The 26,931-nt window shown below is 38.6% G+C and overlaps 2 protein-coding genes across 5 annotated transcripts in view; one reads left to right on the top strand and one right to left on the bottom strand.

Moving 5' to 3' along the window:
* Window positions 1-994: 994 nt before the first annotated feature.
* On the top strand, window positions 995-8,188 carry lyrm2 (LYR motif containing 2). 2 transcript variants are annotated; one of them, XR_532511.2, is made up of 4 exons: window positions 995-1,130; window positions 1,203-1,343; window positions 3,399-3,625; window positions 8,103-8,188. XR_532511.2 is itself a non-coding variant. In XM_008398489.2 (3 exons), exons 1-3 carry the CDS (start codon window positions 1,089-1,091, stop codon window positions 3,477-3,479), a joined length of 264 nt encoding a protein of 87 aa, XP_008396711.1. In that variant the 5' UTR covers window positions 995-1,088; the 3' UTR covers window positions 3,480-3,666. The 2 variants fall into 2 exon arrangements, 1 of the variants encoding a protein (XP_008396711.1); XM_008398489.2 differs by lacking the exon at window positions 8,103-8,188 and having other exon boundaries at window positions 3,399-3,666.
* ankrd6b (ankyrin repeat domain 6b) overlaps window positions 3,669-26,931 on the bottom strand; it is a 45,366-nt gene continuing 22,103 nt past the window's right edge. For all 3 annotated transcript variants that reach the window (XM_008398486.2, XM_008398485.1, XM_008398488.2), the window contains 11 exons: window positions 26,723-26,821; window positions 18,544-18,642; window positions 17,268-17,366; window positions 15,590-15,667; window positions 12,343-12,447; window positions 11,795-11,896; window positions 11,564-11,713; window positions 11,068-11,220; window positions 8,082-8,195; window positions 7,531-7,798; window positions 3,669-5,678 (listed from right to left, as the gene is read on the bottom strand). In XM_008398486.2, coding sequence (XP_008396708.1) covers window positions 5,131-5,678; window positions 7,531-7,798; window positions 8,082-8,195; window positions 11,068-11,220; window positions 11,564-11,713; window positions 11,795-11,896; window positions 12,343-12,447; window positions 15,590-15,667; window positions 17,268-17,366; window positions 18,544-18,642; window positions 26,723-26,821 — 1,815 coding nt within the window. In that variant the 3' untranslated portion in view covers window positions 3,669-5,130. The remainder of the gene's footprint in view (window positions 5,679-7,530; window positions 7,799-8,081; window positions 8,196-11,067; window positions 11,221-11,563; window positions 11,714-11,794; window positions 11,897-12,342; window positions 12,448-15,589; window positions 15,668-17,267; window positions 17,367-18,543; window positions 18,643-26,722; window positions 26,822-26,931) is intronic.

Below are 26,931 nucleotides of genomic sequence, written 5' to 3'. Positions count from 1 at the left end.
CTATTGACACTTTTCAAAAGACACTTTTTATTAAACTGCGGCAATAGCAACGGTATAGTTAATTTCTATCATCACTATAAGTTTCAAGCTCAGGATTTTTTTTTACTTTAAGCCTTGCTGAGCTTATTTATGGATTGATAGGCAGTTAGAATGTCAATCTAAATTATAAAGGGCCATGAAGTGGGACTAAAGTTCAGCTATTTTAAAGTTCTACTTTACCAAAGAGTCTCCCACGTCCCTCCTGTAATCCAGCCTTGATCTGAGTTTTCTTCAACGGAGGATTTCTACAGGAAAGAAGGGCTCAAAGTCTCAAAAGTCATTGGATGTAACATCCATCGATAAATGAATTTGTTGCCATGTCATGGAGGGGAACAGATTATGTCAGGTAACTTTGGCAAATAAAGAGCAAATTTATAAATTCTTGATGGAATCCCATGGGGTGATAAACAGTACAAAGTGTGAGCTTCAAACTGAAGTATTGTGTTCTTTGATGATTCTAAAAGCCTTTCTTTTTCTTCTCTGAAAAGAGAGGAATTGTGTTCTCATACGTCTGAGAGTCATTGTAAGGTTAGGATTTATTATTTTAGACCAATAAACAACATTAATGATAAAATAAAAAAAAACATAAGTGTAACCAGAGGTAACAAAGGTAAGTTCAAGAACATTTTCAGGGCACTTTAATTCATAGGTTATGTGGGTTTTATGTTGTTTTTTTTTCAGAAATAAAATCAGTTTAATCCATTTTCAAAACTGTTTCAACATGTGTGCCTTTTTATTGAAATCCCAGTTTTGTATGTTGCTCTGCAAAAAGGTCCATACAGATTAGCTACAGTCCTCCGCTCCACCCCTTTACAGAGCATCATGACCTTCGTGATACTTCAAAAATCCTTGAACTAACWAAAATTGAAGACTTTAGTCATTTTTGAACAAGTTTAATAGAAAGGTGATTTCCTGTTATGTCATGATTTGACCTCCAATCCAGCAGCTGGCGCTATTGTACCAAAGGGAGCGAGTCCTCCAGAGTCCAGTGAAGCAGCTGTTGGCCTCCCCAGGACCACGGAGGCCTGTCAGCTCCCACCTGGGCAGAGATGGGCTCCAGGTTACCGCCAGCAGCGCTCTCCTTAAAGCAGGTAACCCCGAACTGAGACCGAGTCTGAGACTGAGAGCTGGCCGGTGGGAGCTAACAGCAGCTGGTGTGTCAGTTCCTACAGAGGCAGAAAGTTCTGGGAGTTTATAGAAGCATGCTGAGGACCATCCGCCAGGTTCCGGACGAGGCGGACAGGAAGTACCTGAGAGACTGGACCAGGGAGGAATTCAAGAGGAACAAGAACGCCACCAACCAGGTTCTTCATACTGTTAGCTTTTCCGTTTCATGCGTTCAAGCCTCTCATTTTACAAGACAAGCAAGTCCGATTCATATTCCATAGTTAATAGATTAATTCCAGTACAGTTGGATTCAAAATACAAGTAAGAACAGAAATGTGTCAAAGAGAATGTGGAATTAATAGCAGCAATAGTTCATCATAAATATGAAAATTGAGAGATGTTTGTCCTTCTGCAGCCGAAGCCTATAGAATAACCTAAGTCAGTCTGTTAGTTTTAAAGGTAACTTTTCTATGATTTATTTATATAGCACCAATTGGCACGCCATCTCAATGCACTTTACAGAAAACATCAATTCATTTATATCACATGTACATTTAAATGAATCCTAAACATGACCATAATCTCAGTTTATTAGACGAAGTCAGCAGATTGACTTGCAGCATTCACCCTCCTGGATGTGGTGACAGTAGACAGGTGTTGGGTTGTGTGGTTGAATTTACAGCAATCCCTCTTGTATGTAATGACAGTGGAGAGAAAAAAAACTCCCCTTTAACAGGAAGAAACCTCCAGCAGAACCAGAACCGAGAGAGTTCTGGTTCTGCTGGAAAGAGAGCAGAATGGAGGAGAAACAAAGAACTGGTGTAGGATGATTTTTGATGATTATGGAAGTAAACAAGTGATTAGCCAATCCCCTCCTCTAGGAAGGAATCACAGCCAAACAAAATGCGAAAATCTTGGTAGTAAAATGTAAGTAAATGTCTTAACAGCCCTCAAAGCTTGTGGTTCATGTCCAGGTTCTAAGCAAGTTAATCATATCTAGCTAGGGAAGTTATCAAATGGAATATTTCTTTAAATAATTTAGGTGGGATGAAGGTTTAGATAAAAATAGTACTGCTGAGAGCCGATGAATCTGACTGGGCTCTAAGTTTGGCAACTTTGCTAAAAAGAAACCTATGATTATTCTCATCTTTCTCTATTAATGATGGTTAATAAAATGTTCTAACTTGGTGAGTCTTTTATAATGTAAACTATTTTTCCAAGTTACACATCTAGATATAAAGAGCGCTATTTTCTCTCAAACTGCTTCAAAGCACACAGATCTGAATTAGGAGCCAACCTCCTTTGGATAATTCTATTCTTAAGGTGACAGCATTGTCTAATGAGGAAGTAAAACTATGAACAAGAGCATCAATTTCAGAAGGACTAGAGATTAAATTTCTCCCTCCGTCTGTTTCTCTGAGATTCAGAGGAAATTAAACATGAAAAAGATTCTTGAAAGGTTTTAGCAGCTTTATCTGATAAAGATCTTCTGTACATTTTTCTCTCAGGTTTTGAGTACTGAGTTAAACGCAAAAAAATGGTCAAACAACAAAGGGTTAATGTTATGTCTTCACTGTTAATGCCTGTGGATTAACAGGCATTAACTGTGGATTATTTGAGTAAAATTAATTGAGTTTATTAAATCTTTAATTATACCACTYTGTTACATCATGTAAGTCCTGACGTTATCTGGCTCTAGCAGGAGACGACTGTTTTAATAAGTTTCTAGTCTGTCACTATCCAGACCTGGTTTATGTCCAGGTTTGTCCAAACCCAGCTAGAACGAAGACGGCCTGGGACTAAACCAAAAAAACATGGGGAGCCCCCTGCTGACCAAAGGTTTTCAGCATAACTTTATTGTGAACGTCAGTGCTTTGTAATTTTAATAAAGGCTTACAGATTCATGAAAACCCAGTTCTGTTTGTCAAAGAATGCTACATCAGACCATAAAAAACTTTTTAATACAGAAATCTAATCAGAAAGATAGCTGACTTTATTATTGCCATGCACACATTCTTCATGTTTTCCTCCTCATCCGCCCCATGGATTGTATGAAAGGCTGCGGCCTCAGACACTCTTCTACTCATGTATTCTGTGTCTGTCTTTCTTCGGACAGTCTGTACTGAAATGCTGTGTAATTCCCTTTGGGATTAATAAAGAATGATTGTTTATCTGATGGTGTCCACTTGTAATAAGACCCCAATGTCAGGTCTGTGGGCTGCACTGATCTCGGCTCTCTCTCATTGGCTCAGGATGCTATCCGCATGATGATCACACAGGCCACCAACCACCTGGAGGAGCTGCAGAAGTCTCTGTTGCTGGCGAGAAGCTGACCTCTGCATTCTTCAGGAGTGTTCTTTACTTTTCTTCAGTGAAGAAAATCAGAATTTCAGTTGGATTGACAGTATGACACACCACCTGGTGGCCCTGTGCGTTCATAACGTCCATGTATGAGTCCAGTGCAGCATCAGCCAATCAGGTATTTCATGTAAATTAAAAAGGCAAAGAAACTATAACACACATGCAATGCTGATTTTTATTTTATTTTTTTTATTATAACATATGTTTTCTGGCATCATGATCAGAGTGCATTATTCAAATGAAGGAAAAATTGACATCAGAAAGTAACACTACAGCAGTTCTTCATGCAACACATTCAACCATAAACAAACACTGAGCTGAGCTTCAGGAGATTTATCACGTTTCATGTTCAAAGAATCCCACCCATGTCGATATCTACTTAATGTTTTATTATGAAAGCCAAATTGTTATGACCTCAGTGTAAACTGCAAACACTCCTCTGTATGAAGACACAGGGGGTCTTCATCCTTAACTACATTGAAGATTACCTGATGCACTAAAATAGCATTATGAGGTACAGAACCAGGTCACTGAAGGAAGTTCTACTCTGGGGTCTCAAACTGACCACTGCAGACTGAAAGACCAGAGTCCTGCAACATTTAGAAGTGTCCTCCGTCCTACATCTGAATTAAAACTGCATCATTAGCATGCAGTTAAGCTACACGGCTCTACCAATGAGCTAATGACGGAGCCAGGTGTGATGAAGCAGAGACGTGTAACACTTCATGCCAGCGGTCCCGGAGGACTGCAGTCAGACCTTTGCAGGATGTACAGCTCTCAGTAAGGGACAAAACACCCGTTTCTAGTCTCAGAATGGTTTCTCCTGAATATCAAGCTCATATAAAAGGAAACATTTACAAAAAGACAAAGATCCATTATTCTTCTGATGAATTTCCCCTGGATTCCCTGAGTGTGCACTTGATTAAAAAGGATGAATGACATAAAAAAATGAATGTTCTACTCCTGGGGTTATATTTAAATCACTACATCTAAAATCCCAACTAATGATGAGATGCTTAGCTTAAATGTAAAGATCCTCCATGTATGTCTAATATTTCACCTAACTAGAGAAAAAAGCTGTTACTATTTCAGTAATGCCAAGATGTGTTCTGTGGGCTTCCTTCCTGTCTCATCCAGCTAACAGCAGAACAWATTCGTTTTAGTCTTCAACAATCTGTGTGTTAACTCTACAGCTTTAATAAAATTCACTATGCAGTTAAACAAATGGCTGGAAATCCACCAGGTTTTTCCACATTCAGTGTTATAAATACATTATAGCTTATCTGTTTGAATCCAGCAGGCAGGCAGGCAGGCGTGTCCCCACATGATGGTGTGATCATAGTGAACACTAGTGAACACTACGGATCATAGTGAACACTACGGATCATAGTATGTACTATGATCCATAGTGGATTTCAAGGATGCTATATGAAGAAGATGCTGTGCTTCACGTAGCATCCTTGTGTTAAGAACATAAGGATGTTATTTTCAATAAAGAACTGTATGTACACATTAAGTCATTTGCTCAGTTCTGCAATAACAATCAACCCCACATGGATGGAGCTGCTGAATATTCCAGGTAGCCCCACTCCCTGGAAGACCAGAATGTTCTGAAGAGGCGCGTTAGTAGTCGTCATGGCGACTTGTCCTCAGAACACGGAGCTCCTCCTCCAGGTTAGCGATCCTCTGGACCAGAGCAGCCTTGTCGGCCTGAGCCCTCTGGTCGGCCTGCCAGCGGGCCTCCTGCACCTTCCTCTCATACCAGCGCTCCATCTGGGTGGACACGGCCTCGAAGAAGTACTGGGTCACCTCCACAGCGTGCATGCTGTCCCTCTCCTGAGCAAAGGATGGCCCACCAGAGGGGTCTTTAAGCAGCTCCATAGTCCGGACCCCTGTGTCTCCCCTTGACCTGGTCCTGCCGCCTGCATGCTTTTCACGCTGCCTTGCTCTGACTCGGCCTCTCTCTACGTCTCTGCTGCTGCAGCGCCGCCCTGTGGCAGGAGACAGGCTGCTGGCTCTGTGCCTCGGTCTCCCAGCAGCCTTTGGGTCTGCCAGGCCCGCTCTCTGCAGGTTCTGTTTTTTCCTCTGAGCGTCCGCAGAGCGCTCCTTAGGCCGGACCACCTGGACAGACGACGGTGCTGCAGCCTCTGTCTTATGCTCCTTCTCACCATCTGGTTGGAGGTGGAAAGGATTAGTTTAGTCAGCCGTCATGCAATCATGAACTATTAATCAATTTGGGGAAAGCTGACAAAGTTCATCTGATCAGAAATCATGTTTTGTGGAGTTATTAAAAACATTCATGTTTTTATCTAGTTTTAGTAACACTTTATTGGTGTACATTTATCAATGCATAGTAGGTTTTAGGGATGTAAAGTTGAACAAAGTCCCAGTTCAGTGTGTAGCTGAGTTATAAAGTCATAGTTCTTCTGTTTGAAATGACTTCAATTAATTTTAATAGAATTTCTTTTTGTTTTGACTGTAAGCAGTGGTGTCAAACTGCAGTCCTCAAGACCTTCGTCCTACATTTGGATCAGAGGTCTAACTTACTGATGTGTCTTCTGTGCACACATCAGTAAGTTAGACTGATTGTTGAACAGGTTGAGTGATCCAGGAGGATCAGAATTGTTCTAATATCCTTCTAATTTCTGATGTTTTAAAATGTGAAGTGTGTCCAAATGAAGCTGAATTAGATACTTTTATATAAATAATCTGTGCTGAGACATTATACAGCTTTGCACAAAGGCAAGGATACTGTGGCTAAGCTCAGCCAGGTCACTGCAGGATGAGACAGCAGAGAGTCGTACAGGAACATCTGGGACCAGAGAATCCACTAGAACAGGGGAGCTCAAGTCCCGTCCCTGAGAGCTGCCGTCCTGCAACTTTCAGATGCTTCCCTGCTCCAACACACCTGAATCAAATGAATGGCTCTTTACCAGGTCTGTTTAGAGCTGATCCAGGTCTGTTGGAGTAAGGATGCATCTAAAGGTTGCAAGATGGAAGGTCTCGAGGACTGGACTTCAGCATCCCTGCACTAGAATAACGGGAAGGTGAGAAAATGTTTAATACCAACTAAAGTAAACCTGATGATGCGTTTCTGGCAACACCTGCACTCACAAAGCACATGAAGTGCTTCATCTGCTGAGATGATCATGATTCGTGTTTCTGTGCACTGTTTAAAAGTCCTGGTTAGCCTTAGCTCCCGATTTCAGTCTCCTTGTTAGTTGCTACTGGTTACTAGTTGTGTGCTATTGTTCCTGCCGTGCTGCCTGACTGGACTATTTTTGAGCTACATTCTTCATTAAATTCATCATCTTCATCATCTTCATCTGGGTCTCCTGCATTTATCCTCACCACCTCTCAACCACCACACATGACAGATGAACCTGAGCACATAGAAGGTTCTTATCTTTAAGTTATAAGTAAATAAATAAGCTCCCAAGGTTTGTGACACTCACACCAACATCCTCTCCATTTGTTTCTAGTTTTCTTCTTTATCCAGCCATATATATTATTAAGTGATTAAGAATTGATGTATTAGTATTACAAACTATTTAATTGTTTATTCAGTTTAAGGCTTCATGCATCATGTTTTTTCCATGTTGCCTATTTTACATATTTTGTCCACTTGACGTTGCAGTAGAGCAAATGAAGCACCAACGGCTGGAGTCACAGTTGGATGGAATGCCTCAGTGCATCATGAAGCTTCATCTCACCATCACTAGGCTAAACTGCATCATTAGCATGCAGTCAAACTACACAGCTCTGCTAATGAGCTAATAATGGAGCCAGGTGTGCTGAAGCAGAGAGACATGTAACAGCTGCAGCCCAGCAGCCCTGGAGGACTGCAGTCAGAGACCTCTGCTGTAAACAGTGTGTGTGTCCTGATTACTGCAGTCTGTGTTCATATGTATCAGAGCCCGTAGATTTTTTTAATTTTCTGACTGCAGGGAATTATTTGCTTTTAAATGAACTGTCTGGAACTGGTTCTGTCTACTTGTGTGGATCTAGTAGTTGAACCATCACCTGGAGAGTTCTCCACATGAACCACAAAGTAGTGGCTGGCCGAGCTGCCCTCCACCTTACTGGCTTCAGCCCGGCTGGGCAGTGGGAGTGGGGAGCTGCAGCCCAGCTCAGCAGGCTGCACGGTGCTGCTGGCTCCATCAGCTTCACACAGATCATCAGCCAGAGAGGAGGAGCGCTGCAGCTTGGTGCTGGAGTCTCCCATGAAGTGGACCTCCATGCTCTGTAGTTTGGACAGACACCAGCTCTTCAGCTCAGTAGCCAGAGACGTCTGCTTAGAGAACACAGAACCACACAGGCCAGCTTTAAAGGAGGCTTTTACATCGTCACATTTGTCTTTGCACAAAGCTTTAAGTTGATCAACTAAATATCCATTTGTTCAAAGTTTGATTCATGCAAATCAAATTTTGTGTTTATAAGTTTATTTGAGGTTAGATTTTTAGCTAAGAAAGGTAAAGATGTAGAAGACGAGAGGATGACTGAGGAGAGGAGAACCTGTAGGAAGTCCTGTAATGTTTCAGTTGGAGAGATTTATTCCAGCAGCAACTTATTACCTGTCTCTTCTCTGCTTCCAGTCGCTCCTGCAGAGCCCAGTGCTCCATCCTCTGCAGACACTCGCTTTTCTCTGCAGAAACTCTTTCCACCGTCATCTTATCCAGAGCTCGGATCTGAGGACCAGCACACGGAGCAGCATTCTGATACCAACTACTGCTCTGCCACGCCCAGTTCCTCTCCTCTGGGTTCGTAGCCAGAAGAGATTATGAACTGGTTTCTGGAAGAACCAACTTCCAGAAAACTGCAAAACAGCTGAAACACCTTTAAATCTAGACTAAAACCCCAAATGTTTAGAGTTGCTTGTGAAACATTATAAATGAAACATTAATCAACAATCTGATGTGTAACAACAGCAAAATGTAATGTTTCAATTGTTGACTGTTTTAGGATTTTGCATTTTTATGTTTTTATGATGTAAAGCTATTTGAAATGGCTTGTTGGTGAAATGTGCCATACAAATAAAATGTGATTGATTGATTGATTGATTGATTGATTGATTGATTGAACTCAAAAAAGATCTGTAATTATTAGCTGGGCACTGACATGACATTTCTATTGATAGATATCAGATCTTATTGTTGTTAGGGCTGTTAACCAATTTTTATAAATTATGCATTGCTCTATCCTTTTGTCACCATTAAAAAACAATTATTCTCTGAATCCCACAATCCTGCACTGCCTCACATGACCAAGTCCAATGAAACAGCACCTCCTCCATTAAATGTGTTCAAAACACTAAGCAAATGTAGTTTTAACTGCAGCAGCATCTCACACTGCATTTTTCACTGGGGAAAATAACACATAGTTGTTTTAAACAACATTCCACTGTTAACATCAACTCCAACACATCATATTAAAGAAAGATAACAAGCATTTTGAATTTGTAATTAACTTTTTTGATATACTTCTTACTTTCCTTTTAAAGTATCTAACCATTTTAAAGTTTGATGTATGAGGTTTAAATATGCATAACACAGGGTCTGCTTCTCTTTGTCTTCTAAAGACAAAACACAAGAGGACAACAAGCAGCTGAAGTCAGGGAGGTGTGTGTGTATGCGTGCGTGTTTCGGCGTGCGTGTTTGTGTGTGTGTGTGTGTGTGTAGTAGCAATATAAATAATACTCCATGTTCAGCTTGGTTTCTCATAGCTGTTTTAAACTTTTATGTGCTTCTCTGACTATAGATATGAGGATATTTCAACACACATAAACACACACATACACACACACTCAGTGTTAAAAGAGCTCTTACAGTCAAAATGACAGAACTACAGCAATGACTGACCTCTTGGGGGCTCCCAGTCTCCATAGCAACCATTACATGACATATGAATGCTAACCATCAGTTGGAGGCCAGGCTTATTCTGTTAAGAATAAGGTTCTTAACTAGAATCTTATTCTGATAAAACAGAATAAGGTTGAGATTTTTAGTAACAAGTAAAAAGTGACTATGTAGAAACACCTCATGTTATGCATGGTGGAGGGAGGATCTGTGATGCTGTAGGCCAGTTTTCATGTATCTGATCTTTAGAGTTCTTTGAAATACTAAGATGTCTGAATGAGACTCTGACAATATTAGCTAGTTAAGGATCTAGAGTATAACCCAACTTCCATCATCCTTCCAGTCCTCAGTCGTTTCCTACAGAAAACCGGTAGCTGAGCATTAGAGAGGGACATGCAAATGATCCCTCTCTCTCTATGCTCAGCTCAACTGTTCCTGCACCGCTGCCCCACCAGCAGGCAGGGTGGAGGAAAGTATGCAACCTGTAGTGGATGCAGAAAAGACATCACTGTCTGACTCCACATGAAACATGTCATTTATTTTTAACTAAAACATAAAAACAGCTGCTAATGTCCAGAGACTCCTCTAGCCTGGAGTGACCTGCAGCTGTGAGGAGCACAATGCAGCAGCATGGAGACCAACACAAACCACCTCTCACACTGTGACTTAAACACACAACTAATTTGTTTTAATGTAAATTGTTACTTAACCCAGATTTTTTTTCAGAACTTTTCAGTGTGAGACTAAGCTACTGAAGTAAAGGAAGCATTTATTTGAAAGCCTTTTACACATTCTTTATGACTGACTATCCACTGAGTGGCCTTAAAGCCTGACCCAATCCCTGGCTGGGTCCAGGACAAGGACGGCTCAGACCCAACCGTCTGAAGGAAATCCAGATCTATGCTGCCCAATCACTTCTCCTGCTTCATAGTGAATTATGTGCTAAAACAATATTATGTGTACTTTGTTGCAATAAGACAGTAGACCTAAGGTAGAATTTTAAAAGATGCTCATAAAATCGCTTACATTATTCACCAACAATAACTCATTCCACATGTAAAATAATAAAGGATATAATCTCATTATCAATAAATAAATTCCCACACTCTCTTATCTCTTCCTCTCCTCCTAGAATCAATAAATTATTTGTGGTTCCCAGGAAACAATCTTTCCTGCTCGCAGCCAGGATCAGCAGAGGTGAGCACAAGGCTGACAAACCAGATGCCTTAATATTCCTCACATACATCTTCATTAATCAAGAGAGTTGGAGGTACATTATGAGTTTTCTGTTTGTGTGCCTGCACATGGTGGGGAAACGCTGCAGAGCCGAGGGCAGGCTGACTGAGACGACGGTGTAATCAAATGAAGAAAAGGTTTTAACAGTCTTCTAATTAGTCTGTTCATTCCAAAGCAGTATCAGCATAGAGAATATCAAATACAGGGGGAATTGGGATTCAAACAGACGTTTCATAGTAATGATGGCAGCTGGATTTAATTCTGCATCATCCAGAGATGATGGTTCAGTTCAGTAAGCGTTTTATATCAGAGCTGCTCAGGTCAGAACTGAAAAATACTTACAAAAGATGTTCACCAGAATTTTTGTGCAGTCCATTCATTTAACTTTTAGCCTAGATGATACGACTGTGTGTTTACAGTCAGTAATTATAATGTTGAGCTTTTGAGTTGAGAGAGCAGCAGAGTGTACCTGGTGTTTGCTCCTGCGGTCCAGCTGACCCATCTTTTTGTTGACCAGATCTTCCACGGCGTGGATCTCTGTCTTCATCTCCTCCTTGGTGGCCTCCAGCTGGTTCTCCAATTTACTGAGCAGTGGGTCACAGCGGCAGCCGTTCAGTGGAACCTGCAGCACAACAAACACACACACACACACACACACACACACACACACACACACACACACACACACACACACACACACTCACACCTAGAGACAATTTGGAGAGGCCAATTAACCTGACAGTCATCCAGCAGACCTGCTCTTTAAACTCTAGCAGTGTGAGCTAGCATTCAGGATGTTTATTGATTTAGGATTTGCTGAGCTGGTATTTTGGACAATCTAGAAAAGGCCGTAGGACAAAATATATGATGTTTTTAAACAACACTCATTTCTGAGCACTTATCAGTCCATTAAGTGTTAATAGAACTCAGAATGACACTGACCAGAGGAGACCTCGTGTACTTACTTGCATGATCTTGCCATCCTTGCCCCTGTAGAGTGTGTAGAGCTGATAAGCTTTATAGTTGTGAGGTGGAATGGATCCATAAGGAGAGGCTACATGTGTTTTGTTTTTCCTCCTGATCTCTCTGCGGCGCAGAGGTTCGGACAAAGATGGCTGCCAAAACAATGATCCCAGTAGTTATTGTGTTTTCCTGCACTTCCACGCCTTCAGCAACCCTATCTTCATCTGTTTCACCTTTTCTTTCTGCTTCCTGGCCTTCTCTCGTCTGCTGTTTGCCTCTGCCAGTGGAGCTGCTGGGTCGCTGCTCTGGGTGCCGTCTGCAGCAGATGCACTGTCCTGCAAAACACAGTTCAAGGAATAATCATTAAGTTTTCAAATGTGAAGCAGAAAAAATGGAAATATCATGAATAAAAAACTTTGACTGGAACCATGTTTTGGGAATTACAGATGGATTCACTTCAGTTCTTTATGATTCAGTTCAGTAGTGCTAACTGTGTCTCTGTTTTCCTGCTGTTGGATTCACTACTGCATCAGAAGTTTACCCTTATTCTCAAGGCAAAGTTTATTGTTATTACAACCTCAGCTGACCACACTGCTTCACAACAACCACCACAGGTAGCTAAATCATAAAACAGAAAATAAAATTAAGTTTAATTAAAAAAAAAGTAAGACAAGTACAAAATTGGCAGAAAATACCAAACAATAATATGATTAAAAATCAAGACATACTTAATGTCAGCTGCAGCGATTTCATAAAAACATGGTCCTCCTGATGTACTTACATTACAGCTCAGCATCTCATCTCTGGGCACCGACCGCGCTCGGCGCTCTGCTTTCAGCTTCTCTCTTCTCTTCCTCACAGTCCTGCCACGCATGAAGCTCTGCACCTGCACACGACACACACAGATGACATCACACACCGATTCACACAAAACTCCAATTTATACTAAAAATAATATTTTTATTTAAAAATGATGCAAACACTAAAGCATCATTACTGTGTAATGATGTAAAGCATATTTACTGTGTGTAATGGAGACCAGGGGTTCCATCCCATGTTGATTATTGATATTATGTTATTTATTTTCAGTTCAAATGTATTTTGTATCAGTTCTTTATTTCAGTTACTTTGACATTTGGTGAACATTCTTTTTGGGTAGGGAGACTGGCCATCTTTCCTGTTCAGAGAATGTGGGGGGGGGGATGTCAGTTTGTTTTGATTTAGATTAGTCAATTTGAGTTAATTGAGTACTTGCCTTTCTGGGTGTGTCTCAGCAAGGTGGAGCAGAGAGGGAGACAAATGCTCCTGGAACATACCAGCTTCCATTAAGAGGGGTAATACTCTGAGGATTTATTTTGTTACCTTTACTTTTTGATTGACCTTAGAATAGTTTAGTTTTAATAATTTGCATGCATGTAAATATTTGGATCATTTATGGTTGTTAGGTTTGTGTAAATAGTGTTGTTGTTTGTCCTTTTTTGATCACCCCTTCACCTGGTGTAAGTGGAACTTGCCTCAGGTATAAATGTAAGCTGCTTTGTTTCACTAAAGAGATGAGGGTGTTGGTGTAACTTGGAGCTCCTGAATAAAAACACCTCAAAGACATATTGTCGCCTCACTTCCTCCTTACTAACGCAGAGCCTCCGCCGGTCAAAGTGACACTGTGTAATTCTAAATATTTTTACAAGAAATGATTGAGATAGTACAGCGTTAGACAATGGTTAGTCTAACACTGAAGGACAGTGTGTGTGAGACCTGTCACAACATATGTGAGAGCAAGAACTGAATTAATTCAGATTTATCACAACACAGGAGGACGTCTAAAGTCTGCCACGTCCTGCAGCACAAGGACACCTCTATGTACTTCAAACAGGARATCACTCCTAGATCTGAATGTTGGAGATAACCAAGTTCATTTGAAAATATACCTTATGTAAATAGAAAAGATGAATATTCTCTGTGCTCTTCACCATTTAACTCATCAGTCAGTGGAGGACAGGAAGGACTACAACTACCAGGGGGTCCACATCAGGACAAGACTGGAGGAGTAGATGCTTCCTGATAGAGATCAGATCCTCCTGTCTGCTGCCTCATGTTGAGGCTCTTTCACCAGCATGTTGTAGCCTGAAGCACCAGGGCTGCAACAAACCATTACTCCAGTAATCAGTCATTCTGACGATCAATCGGGTTAAAAAAATTTGGAACATTCTGCAGATTTTTAACTTAACCACTTTTTTATACAACATTAGAAATATGTTAAAAGATGCAAATAGATGCCAGATGCAAATAAACACATATTTCAATTCCTTCTTTAAATAAGAAAATGTTATTTGGTGATTCGCTTTGGATTAATACATTAATAATTGAATAGCAAAAGGTGCTTAATAGATATTTTTAGCAGAATTTGAAACAGGTGAAAGAAAAGTTTAGTGTAGAACCATCCTGGATAACTCTGACCAAACAGGGCAAGCATACTCCTATAACCCTGTTGCTATAGCAACTAGCCGAACTCTGTCCTCCCTCAAACCATCACACTGCACAACTAAATATCTCAGGCAGGAGTACTGCCTTTTTGGTCAAACCAATTCAATGTTCACTGCATTCTCAATTGTGTGTTTTAAGTTGTATCTAACCATTAATTGATGATGTGCATTTTGTTTGTGCAAACTCATTTACAAATTATATTTCACTGTACTATGAACTACAGTGTTCATAGTTAGTTTTTACAATGTGGATTCCACACTGTAAAAAACAGTGTGGATTGTCAGAGAGGAGCTCTCTGACATGTCTAAAAAACAACAGAAATTAGAAAACAGAAATAGAATAACATAGAATCCTATGTTAAGTGCATAAGATTATCCTTCTGGTGACCTGAGGATCTGTTCAAACTAGACAGACATGACAGCATACCACAATGCATTTCACCAGGCCCACTAATGTCTGTGCAATAAAAGTCATGTCTAATTCCAAATCTCTGACTCTAATGGGTATTTGAGTGTTATATAAATTGCTGCAGAGGCTGTTGGTACAAATGTCTGATTATTTACACAGCAGGTCTGGAAGCGACCAGCTTTCTGTTAAACATGCCTTAGTTCAAAACCAGTAGGATTATTGATTTTGGGATGTGTTTAGTGAATGATTAGATATTATAAATATGCATCACATTCCTCTATTTAAATGTACAACAATGTTGTGATACCATTGCCAAAAACATCCAACTAAAGAAAAGTAGGATTTATTTTTAGGGTTAAGACAAACGCAGTTTCCGTATGATGAAATTATTAAGGCAGGAGAATGAGCCAAAGGTTTAGAACCACTCTGTGAATGTCCTGACGTGAATCTGATTCCGATCTGAAAATGTCTGACAGACATCTCCTTCCAACCTGATGGAGCTGGAGAACAACAGGCCAAACTGCCTGAAGCCAGGTGACTTTATATTCAAAACTGCTGCTGAGGGTCTGTATTGTTGCCAAAAAAGAAACATCAAAGTGTTAAGCAAAGGCTGTGAATACTTATGTACATATGGTTTCTTTAGTTTTCTATTTTTAATAAATTTACAAAATGCTAAAAAAAAAAAAAATTCCCGTTGTTATATCCTATAATGGGATATAACAATACCCCATTGTTATGATGGCATATTTTTGAGTAGAAATCAATTTAATACAATTTGGAATGAGTCTGTAACATGGCTTGTGTCAGATGTTGTAGAGTCATTAAAGCTAGAGGAAGTGGCACATCTAAGCAAGAAAAATAAAGTAGCTGATGATTATAATAAACATGTACTAAAAGATAATAAAAAATCATGTTAACTTTAATGCAGACAATACCACTAAAAGTAGGATCTGTTCTAAACATTGGACTTGTAGTGTGTTTAACATTAAAATCCTCATACAGATCAGACTTTTATGTACTTGAATATCTGCCTAATTGAATTCTTTCTCCTGAGGGCTACAGCAAGAGACTAAAACTGTCTGTTTTGTTTGAGCATGATTGTGTTTATTGTTTCATTAGTCATCAGAGCGTTGTACCTGGGGAGCCTTGGTTAGAAGCAGAGCCACCTCTGGGTTGTTGTGATCTCTGGCATGGTCCAAAGCAGTCTGACCTGCCTGAAGACACACACAGCAAAGAAAAGAAGCTGAGCGCAGCTCTGGTACCTGGTAACATTAAATGATGTTCTCTTTACAGTCATATTTAGTCTTTTAGAATATATGTTGTGATGAGGCTCATTTGCCAGATTTAAAGTACTTTATGAAAAAGAACAAAAAACTTTTTTATGCAGGTAGCAGACAGTTGTGAAATTTAACTAGTCTAAATGTCCCTTCAAACAGAGAACCATGTTTAGTCAAATCCAGTTCTTATTTCTGAACAAGACAATTTGACCTCACCAGGTTGGTCATCTCAAGCTGTTAATCAGAATGTCTGATAAGTGAAAAAGTTTCAGTAAAATCAGTGGTCTCATTTTGTTAAATGTAGAAGTCTGAAGGCTGCTAAATAATTCAGCCACAGAGTTTTATTCAATAAATGATTCAATAAATTAGTTAATGTAGCAATCCTCTCAGTCAGGAGGGAATTATTATTATGGCTGATCGGAAAACTTGGCAACACCCTGACAACAGAAGGAAAGAAAGCAATAAAAAGAGCTGTGCATGATAAATGATACATGTTCTGTCTGGGAATCAGAGCTCCTCTTAGCCTCATTTCAACTTCTATTTAGTCATTAAACTTTCACCTGAGCCTTCAGCCCCATTTTATTCTTATAATAGTTTTGCAAATTACAATTATTGTAATTCTTGATTTTAGCTCTCAAATTATTTTTTCTTTATTAAAGTGTTTCTTGCATTTGTTTGAAAAAAAACCCCACTGGAATCCTGAGTTATACCCACAAATCTGTTATTCTTTTCTATGTAAAATATATACATATTTCTGTAAATTAAGTTTTTATCCTTTTGATTAATTTTGAGAAGTTTATAAGTTGGATTGATTAACATATTTTATGTAGTTTAGCTTTTCTCATAACTGAGCCTTATTGTTCAGTTTAAATTGTAAACTGAAGTCTCATATTATAACCATTAAAATTTGAAATACATAATCTATTTTTACATCATTGTGTCTTTTATTTGAAGGAATGGGGAGGTTTTACCTCTAGATTTTACCTCTAGAATGAATCAGTTCCTCATCTGATAAAAATGCTTGTAGCTGACCGAGCAGCACAAAAGTTGTTTTTAATTTATATAAGCAACTATTTTGTCTGTCAAAGTTCTGGATTTTGTCAAAGAACATCAACAATAACAGTGAAATCAATCTGACAGTTTCACTGAAGTCTGCCTGCCAGAGTGCAGACTCAAATAATATAAGACTGATAAGACTAATAAGACTGATAAGACTAATTTAACTTTTTCCAAGACGTCACATTGTAAAACATTGAAAAGCAAATATCAACTGTTGGTAAAGTGAATGTAGTTCAAAATGCTTAGGTGAAGCATTTTGAGAAAAGATCTTGGGACAGATTCCCATGAAGTAAGTGTTTGATTATATTGAATATTTGTTTATTGGAAAGGGTTTTTATTTTTGCAGTATTTAAAGAGACAGAACCAACTCGATGGCTTTTGTTCATTACTGTATAAGTCTTATTTTAACGCCTATTACAGTAGAAACAGATTCCACTACTTTGCGGTGTAACAATGATAATCAGTAAAATGAACCCACATTGTTTTGAATCTGACTGTCTGCTCCAGCCTCCAGTAACAGACGAACAGTCTTCTTGTGGTTCAGGGCAGCTGCCACATGGAGTGGTGTGTCTCCAACCTGCAGGACAAACAAACGAATTAATATGCATAGAGTTGTTGGGATTTAGGGTTAAGTTAGAATTTGACAAGTAGGCTCTGAGTGTGCAGATTTGGTTTAGTAACAACATATMTTATCTACATCTTATAGAGAATGCAACTGGCCTGTCACAATGACCAATTTTGCTGGACAATAAATTGTCCCAGTAATTATTGCAATAAATCATAATATTGTCGTTTTGAGACCATTCTCAAGTAATATATTGATAATGGCAAATCAATGCAAGTCAATCCTTCAAAGACCAATACACTGTCATTTTATAAATAATAATTAACACCAATGTTCTTGCTGGAAAATATTTTAAACATACAAAATAAATAAATTAAACAGAAATAAAAGCTACACACAATCTAAACCATAAATAAAATAGGTAAAAATAATCATCAGAACAGAAACGATCAAACTCATTTTAATTTATCATGCGATTAATTAATTAAATGATTATTGCAAGAGGCGTAAGTGTAATCTTATGTACCATCATCTACTGGTGAAGCAGCATCTGAACCAGTGACTTAAAGAAGCTCAAAGAGCTGCTGAGGACAGCTGCTTCTGTTCTGGCAACACTCTGAAAAACCTTCTTTGTCCAATGATGGGTACGAACAAACACAGATCATCATCTACATCAGTCTGTTATGGAACAACACAATGCTTTAACCCTTGTGCGTGTGAGGACTCAGGCAAACGTACAAGGACTGATGCAAACGTAGAAGGACTGAGGCAAATAATACAAGTGGAATGGGTGTGGGGTCAGTTGGACCCCATTTGTAAACACAAGGGTTAAGTCAGATCCTTCCATCAGAGCTGCTACAATACTGACTGCTACAGGAGATCCTTCCTGACACCAGGATCTACAACAACTCTGAGGAAACCTGGGAGGCTCAGTGGTAGAGCAAGTGTCCCACATACACATGTCTGATTCCTGGATCTGTCCATCTTCCTGATTTAATTTAAGAGGCACACCTGACCTTGATTTATGTTTTAAAAGATTTGTAATTTTCCTGATTTACTGGTCAATATAATATGGTTAAAAATAAAGTAGGTAGAATTCTGGCCACTTTTGGCATTAGCAGATAAATGTATAACATGTTTTTCCAAATAAGCTTTGAAATTGTCCCTGGTTTTTACTGAACAGACTCACCGTGTTCTTCTCTGACACTGAACAAAAGGCTCCCAGCAGGATGCGCAGCATAGCAACGTGATTATACCGAGCTGCCACATGCAGACAGGTGTCGCCTGCCTGGAGACAAAATACAAGTTCATGAACTTCATGAATATGTGTAAAACAGGAGGGACATGAACAAACAGTGCTTATTAAAATACTCTAAACATTTTTTTTATTCTTAAATTTTTAAAACACTTGGGTTCAATCCACCTTTTTTTCACTGTAGGTGCTCAAGAAACCATAATATTCTCAAATAAACAAACAAAAACAGAAATGCAGCACTTTTTTTTATGCTCCCATTTTTAATGAGCTGAACTCAAAGATCCAAAACATTTTCCATCGATTCTGGAGATGTACATTTGGATGGGCAGGTGTGATTAATGCACTACAGAACGTTTCATTGGGCACTTTGTTCTGCACATAAATGTTGTGCATGTTTCCAGATTTAAAACAATCTGGAATCATGTCCGTACACAACCAACAAGCTTTTATCAGAAATGTTCGGCTTGTACCGATGTCTGGTCGGCCTATTGGAAGGTGAACCTCCACCAAAGTCTTTTCTTAATAATAATAATAATAAAAACAGAAATCAGGTTCTCATTTTTCTTCCAGATTTATGCTTCACTTAGTATATATCATACAAACTGTTGTGAAAAAGTTTGCCCCTTTTACATTTCTGATATTTTTTTTGTCACACTTAAATGTTTTTGATCATCAAACAACTACTATCAGATAAAACCTACCTAAGTACATACAACAGTTTTAAAATTATTTCAGATTATTCCATTTGCAATGAATTCATTCATTCATTATGGAAAAGAACGATTCAAACCAACCAGTTCCTGCTGCTTCTTGATTTAAGTATAAAAGGTCGATCAATACTTAAACACCACTTTCCTCCACAACCCTCCCAACTCGTCCCTCCCACACACACACACAACACACCAATAAGATGCAAAATTCCTTCACAATCATATGAAGAACTCATAACCAGGCATTGTATCACAATCGGTTGATGCTTTTTGTTGCTACGAAGCGAAGGACAACCAGGTTATTAGGTTTTAGGGGATAGCTTTTCCCTTAAAAATGAATTATCATTTGAAAAGTGATTTTGTATTTACTTTGCTCTCTCTTATGCAATCCCTTCTTCAGCTCACCAAACAGGTTTTCTAAGATTTATGTCTGGTACTATTTTTGCTGTAGTGGGAATTTATTTTGGTTCATTAAACACCCAATGATGATCCATTTTCAGTTTTCTGTCAGAATCCGCCATCAGATTGTTATGAGCCATTGATAAATAAGTTCATTTTCATAATAAAACATGCCTATACCAGCTTCCTTTCATTCTTCAAAAGATGAGATAATGTCAATTACTAAGATTTGAGTGTCAGACCAGGAGTCTAAGTCAAGTCCTTAGGACACAAATCTACTGCTCTTAAAATACACACCCATTTAAATAGGTGTCCTCAGGCTATCAGGTACATAGCCTGAGGACTAAGTGTGCAGCTTACACATAGTATGCACACTTACTATGTGTGATCAAGGTACGGTAATCATTGTGTGCAGCAGAGATTTGAGGTTGAGATTCCTTTGAGATTTCAGACTTGACTTAAGGTAAGTGTGTTTGTGCCATGCAGTCACAGTCATACAGTTAACATTTTAATTGTTAATACAAAAGAACCATAAGACATTGTGATAGGATTTTTCGTCCATTGCAGCCATAATGACTCATATTTGGAAGGCCGCCATTACAACAGGTCAGAAACCCGCGGTCTCTGTCGAGGCCTGACACAAGCTGAGGCTGACGCTCACTGCAGCATCTAAATCAGTTTCTCAACATTTTTTGGGCCAGCACCCCCCCCCCCCAGCCTTTATCCAGGTCCCTCACCGCCCCCCAACAAAGAATTTGTGGGCTACTTTGCACTGACCATTATTTTATTATTAATATTACTATCACTGTTGTAGATGTTTTGATTTTTATGCTTGTTTCTGTATTTATCATCAAAAATAATTTCCCAGAGAACAAAAAAGACATTGGGAATAGAAATTATTTTCACAGGCGTCTACGAAAAATGCAATGAACATTCAAGTTAAAATTGGTAGGCCTAACAGCAGCCAATCAGAGTTGAAAAAATATTCTTGTTCTGTGCCATTTTCTAGTTGTTAAATATTACACAAAATGAGCAGATAAAAGATGTTCAACATGCCAGTTTAAATTCTGAACTATTTGCAAAAAGACTGAGCTCTGCAACATTAAAACATGGATAGAACTGTAACTACATTAATCATAACTCTTCTTCTATTCAGTGTTTCTGTGAGTTTCTGGTGGTGCAGCTCTGTGCTGCCTTCAGGAGAATAGGACATCAGAGTATCAACCATAACATTTCACCCACATGGCATTTACTGTGCAAACCACAGCTTTCAGTGGAAAAACAAAAGTTCCAGATCCTTTTAATGCCATACAAATATAAGACAGAAACATGGATTATATCTTTATATGATTTATAGATTAATAGTTTTACTGGACAGAAATGACAAAGAACAAATCTGGTTCTTGATCAAATCCTAATGAATCAAATTGAAAGTGTCATGGAAAACAAAGGTATTATGAAAGAGGAGGTAAATCAGCTAAATTGTTAGCTTATAGAATGAAAAAGCAAGTGGTAAATAATAATATCTTCAAAATCAGGGACTCTTCTAATTTGATCAAATATAAGACAGAAGAGATTCAAAATTGTTTTGAAAACTATTATAAAAAATTATATTCTCAAGCAGAAATTAATAATGATAATCAAATACATGCATTATTGGAATCTTTGAATTTACCTAGAATAACAGAAGATCAAAATCGTATATTAACAAAGGAGATTACAGAAGAAGAAATAGACTCAGAAATTTCAAGATTGAAACCCAACAAGGCTCCAGGGACAGATGGTTACTCGTTTGAATTTTATAAATTGCTAAGAAAACCATTGATCAACTTGTTAAAAAATACGCTCAATTGGGTCTTAAAAGAGGGAGAGACACCCAGGTCCTGGAGAGAAGCTTTCATTGCGGTTATTCCAAAGGAAGGAAAAGATCAATTAGATTGTGCCAACTATAGACCAGTTAGTGTCCTAAATTTAGACTATAGACTATTTACAGCAGTCATGGCTAGACGACTAGAGGTTATCCTGCCAGACATAATTGATTTGGACCAAACAGGATTTATAAAGAAAAGACAGACAACAGATGATATTAGGCGCACATTGCTGGTAATGCAAAAGATTATTAAAACAAGAACAGAAGCAGTAATATTGGGATTGGACGCAGAAAAAGCTTTTGACTTTGACAGGTGGAACTTCCTATATAAGGTGATAGAACAATTTGGTTTTAACAAAACATTTATCAAAACTATTCAAGCATTATATTGCCAACCTACAGCTAGGGTCAAAATTAATGGGAGCTTTTCAGATACATTTAGATTGCATCGAGGATGCCGCCAAGGCTGCTCCATTAGCCCACTGTTATTTGCAATATATTTAGAACCTTTAAGCCAATGGATAAAACAAAACAGAAATATAAATGGTATACATATGGAAGGAGGGGAACAAAAGATAGCATTATTTGCAGATGATGTTTTGATTGACCTATCTCAACCAGGTAGGTCGCTCCCAGCACTTATCAATATAATGGATGAGTTTGGGCTGATGTCAGGCTACAAATTAAACACAAAGAAAACCTAAGTTCTCTCTTCCAACTATTCACCAGATCAGTTCATTAAAAATACATTTAGTTGGGCTTGGCAGTCAAAATCTCTGAAATACCTTGAAGTGTTTCTGTCCCATGACTTATCTGAATTAAAATCTTTAAACTTTAGCCCCTTGGTGTCAAGAATAAAGTCAGATATGGGAAGGTGGAGTTTAATCCCCTTTACAAGCTTAGCGTCAAGAGTAGAAATGATTAAAACAAATGTGTTACCAAGGTTACTGTATTTATTTACATCTCTCCCAGTTGAGGTGACGGACAAAGAGTTTGCAGAATGGGATAAAATCATATCGAGATTTATTTGGCAAGGAAGAAAACCACGGGTCAGATTTAGAACGTTGCAGTTATCGAAGGATAAAGGGGGGTTAGCCTTACCTTGTCTAAAGAGCTACTATGTAGCAGCACAGTTGAGTACTCTACTGAACATAAGCAATCCATTATACACTGCAAAATGGAAAGATATAGAATGTGCTTTGTCACCCACGATACCTCTACAAGCCATAATAAATGATAACAATTTGAGAAAACACCTAAGGGAGGAGTCAAATCCATGGCTAGATCTATCTCTTGACATATGGAATGAAATTAATTTAAAATATGAGTTGACAGAGCAGAGTAGAGTACTAAGGTGGATAGTGCATGACTCCGATTTTAAACCTAATGTAACAGACAAAACATTTAGTTTTGTCTGTTACAAAGATATTCTGGGAGGTGGTTAAGAAAAATACTATACAAAGCTTTGAAGAAATAAAGAATAAATATGAATTAAACAACAAAGATTTCTACAGGTACTTACAATTGAGGCATTATATGGAGGAACTACTACGAAGAATAAATTTAATTGAGTTTGAATCTGGTATAATTAAGATGTTTATTTAAGCAAATGAATCCAACTTGGGGAAAAAATAATTTCTAAATTGTACACAGGATTGGAAAATTTGAAGAAAAGTAATACAACATACATAAAAGCAAGATGGGAAAACGATGCTAATTGTGGGCTTTCGCAGGAGAACTGGGAGGACATATGTGGAGAACAGTGGAAAACATCTTGTTCCCTCTCGTGGAGAGAGTTTGGCTAGAAGAATATTGTAAGATATTTCAATACACCAGCACAAAGAAAATACCAAGATACAAAATGGTGGAGGCAGTGCGGAAAAGACAGAGCGGGTCACTTCCATGTATTTTGGGATTGTGCCTTCATGGTACCCTATTGGCAGGATGTAAAGAATTGTATGGATAAGGTACTGGGGGTGAATATTCCACTTACATTTGAGGATCTGTACATGGGAAGAGGGATGGAAAGGCTCACAAGAGCAGGCGATAGATATATGTATAGGATTATGTTGGTAGCAAGCAAAAATGCCATTACCAGGAAATGGCTGAAGGCAGAAGCTCCTAAAAGGAAAGATTGGGTTGGCGTAATGCATAATATTTATATTATGGAAAGGCTGACTTTTTCCATCAGATTAGAATCTGGAAAATTTAAGAATTATTGGAAAAATTGGCAGGGTTTTATTTCACCATGGAGATCAGACTTTATTGATTAATAGTGGGGTTACAGGAGCCCTTAAAGAGCTACAGGTCCGTTTCATACCGGACCTCTTACAGCACCGGTGTTAACGCTATAAAATGAWCGCCCTCTATCGAGGTATCACCCATGGAGGGATTTTTTTATTTAAATGGGTTCATTTTTCAGAGGGATACTAAGTGAGGGTATTGTGATTTTAGTAATTACATGTTTATTAGAGCGATTTCCTGTTGTCCTTCCATGGAAGCAGGCAGTTTTCAAATGGAAATAAAACACTTTTTAATTTAAGTTGCTGTTTAGCATGATCACAGAACTGGCAAAACATATGTACAAAAATACCAGACAAAGTGAATCACAGCAACGTCATCAGCCGGTGTAACGCTGAACTGATGCGGTGAAGCTACTAGGAGCAGGACCACGAAGCTGCGCCAAAAGCTACACTGAATAGAAGAAGAGCTGCMATCGATACAGTTGCAGCCAAGCATGATTTAATGTTACACAATACAGTTTTAGCAAGTTGCTCAAAGTCTAAACTGGCATTGTTGTGCATTTAAAGGTGTCAAGTTTACCTTCGACCAAACGCCCCCCARAGGAATCCCAGCACCCCCCTTTTGTAAAAATATCCGCCAGTGCCCCCTGCCGTCCTCTGAACGCCCCCTGGGGGGCGGTACCGCCCACGTTGAGAACCACTAATCTAAAGAGAAACCACTACACTACACTTTTAGTGTAAGACTCAAAACTATTCTTACTTCAGAATCTAAATGTGATTAGACCATATTGCACAAACACATATAATTTGGATTATGTGTGCATAAATCTCTTTGACTGGGCCTACTTCAGATAAAACTGTGGTAAAACTACATTGTGTTGAGCCAAAGTTAAAGGAGTGGAATGACATGCTCAGTGGTGCAGCATTCTGCACAGCGAGGCCACCTGCATCCTCTCATGCTACTGATAAGCTGAAAAATGCTGATGTCGTTTCCTACAAGCCTGTGGGAATTAAACAACTGAATGGAATGTTTCCACAATACTCACGTGTATGGAGACCAAACAATAACTGGATTATTTCTTTTCTTTTTTATAGTGTTTATGCATGGCTTTTATTTCATAACAAAATGGTACTGTAATTGTACGTACATTTTTATCAAATGTAAACATATCCACTTTGTTGTGTTTTTGCTCTTCTTATTTAACCATGATCCTGTTCACATGTGGTATTAGCCTCCAACCTGGCTGATTCAGATGCTGCTTTAATTAAAACTATATTCAGCATTAAAATTGGACCTAAATGACCAGCTCACAGTGACCCACTTTGCATACAAAAAGTCCACATGGCAGCATTGCATAATAGACTGAAAGCAGTCTATTATGCATTAGAATTAGCTGCTCTCAGCTTCTCTACATGCTTCTCAAACATCACACAAAGGACAAGATGTCTCTACATCGCTGCTAAGATAATATAGCTTTATGATACAGAAGATTTTTGGGAAATTATTGTAAAAACTGATGAGACAAAAGTGGATCTTTGCAAAAAATAAAAATGAAAATAAAAACAATAATAATAATAATAATAATAATAATAATAATAATAATAATAATAATAATAATAATAATAATACAAAATTTTTACAAAGAACATCATTCTTGGGGTATGCTGTGGTGGCGCAGGGGTTAAGCACAACCCATATATGTAGCCATCGCAGGTTTGATTCCCGGCCTGTCTACCTTTGCTGCATGTCTTTCCCCTGTCTCATTACCAACTTTCCTGTCAATTAACTATCAAATAAAGGCCACTAGAGCCAATAAAACCTGTAAGAAAACAAAAAACATCATTCCAACAGCCAACATGGTGGTGGTAGCATGATGGTGTGGGGCTGCATTGCTATATCAGGACCTGGATAACCTGCCGTAATGATGGAACCAAGAACATTTTGAAGGGGAACATGTAGACAGGAGGCTCATTAGCTGAGGTCGACTGTATGTTTGCTAGGAACCAAAAGCAGAAAGATGTCAACACTGACAAAGGCTGCTCTGAGAGTTTACACACGAGTGAAGCTTCAAACTGTGAGCTCTTGGTGCAGCTGTGGCCATCTGCTGCTAAGACAATAACAAGCTCTTCTGGCATTTAGTTTATTGCGCAACAACAAATTTGTTCTCTTTCCTGCTTATGAAAAAAAAAGTGCCACAGTCTTATAACAAAGAGTAAGGCATTACAATTTATTTAGTATTTTCTTTATTTTACGCTTTAAATGATCACAAAAAACTATGGAATTAAAAATTTTTTTATTATACGAATTCTTCCACAAGATGCTACACAAGTTAGCTTTTATTTTGTTTTTTAACAGCAACAGTAACTCACTGAGTTGGTTTCTAAACTCAGTGAGTTAATGTGTTAGAAGTGGGTGAGCTTAACATTGACCAAAACACGAAATTATGATTTTTTTTTTCCTCCATAATTGAGCAGCAAAATTAAGAGATTATGTTGGCATGGAAATAGTCCAGCATCTGCCCAGCTCAGAACCAGATGTCAGACTGCATCTCAAATGCACAAGATCAATAAACAAACATCTGTTTCACAAAGTCTTGGTGTGTCATCAACTAAGACCTAACAAACTCTAGCTTCCATTAATGAACTGGATGCTTCAAAGGGGTTGGAGCTCTTAGAGATCCACATGACGAATACTCAAAGTTAGAATGATTCCTGGTTAACATTTTGAAGCAGTTTCCAGTTGTAGGAACTGCCTCAAAATGTTAACGTTGGGCTGTACACTGGGTGACCCACGTGGAGCCAAAAAATAAGTGAGGAAAAAAAGCAATGTTTCTACATTCATTTCCGGAATGTTGAAACATGCTTGTCCCTGAAGCATGCTTAAAACCTACATGGTTTTGGCTGTCAGGTCGGGATCCACCGAGCAGCAGGACCTTGGAGCTCTGGGTGTGACCGTTCTGACAGGCCAGGTGGAGAGCTGTGTTCCCAGCCTGAAAACAGTCAAACACAGAATACACTAATGATAACATTTATTTTTATCCACCATATACACAATTTTTGGATTTTTGTGATGTTACTGTAGAAGAAAAAAAAAAGAAAA

Source organism: Poecilia reticulata, linkage group LG21 (genome assembly GCF_000633615.1).
Source record: "Poecilia reticulata strain Guanapo linkage group LG21, Guppy_female_1.0+MT, whole genome shotgun sequence".
Taxonomy (NCBI): domain Eukaryota; kingdom Metazoa; phylum Chordata; class Actinopteri; order Cyprinodontiformes; family Poeciliidae; genus Poecilia; species Poecilia reticulata.
This window is presented reverse-complemented; position numbering and strand designations above follow the sequence as displayed.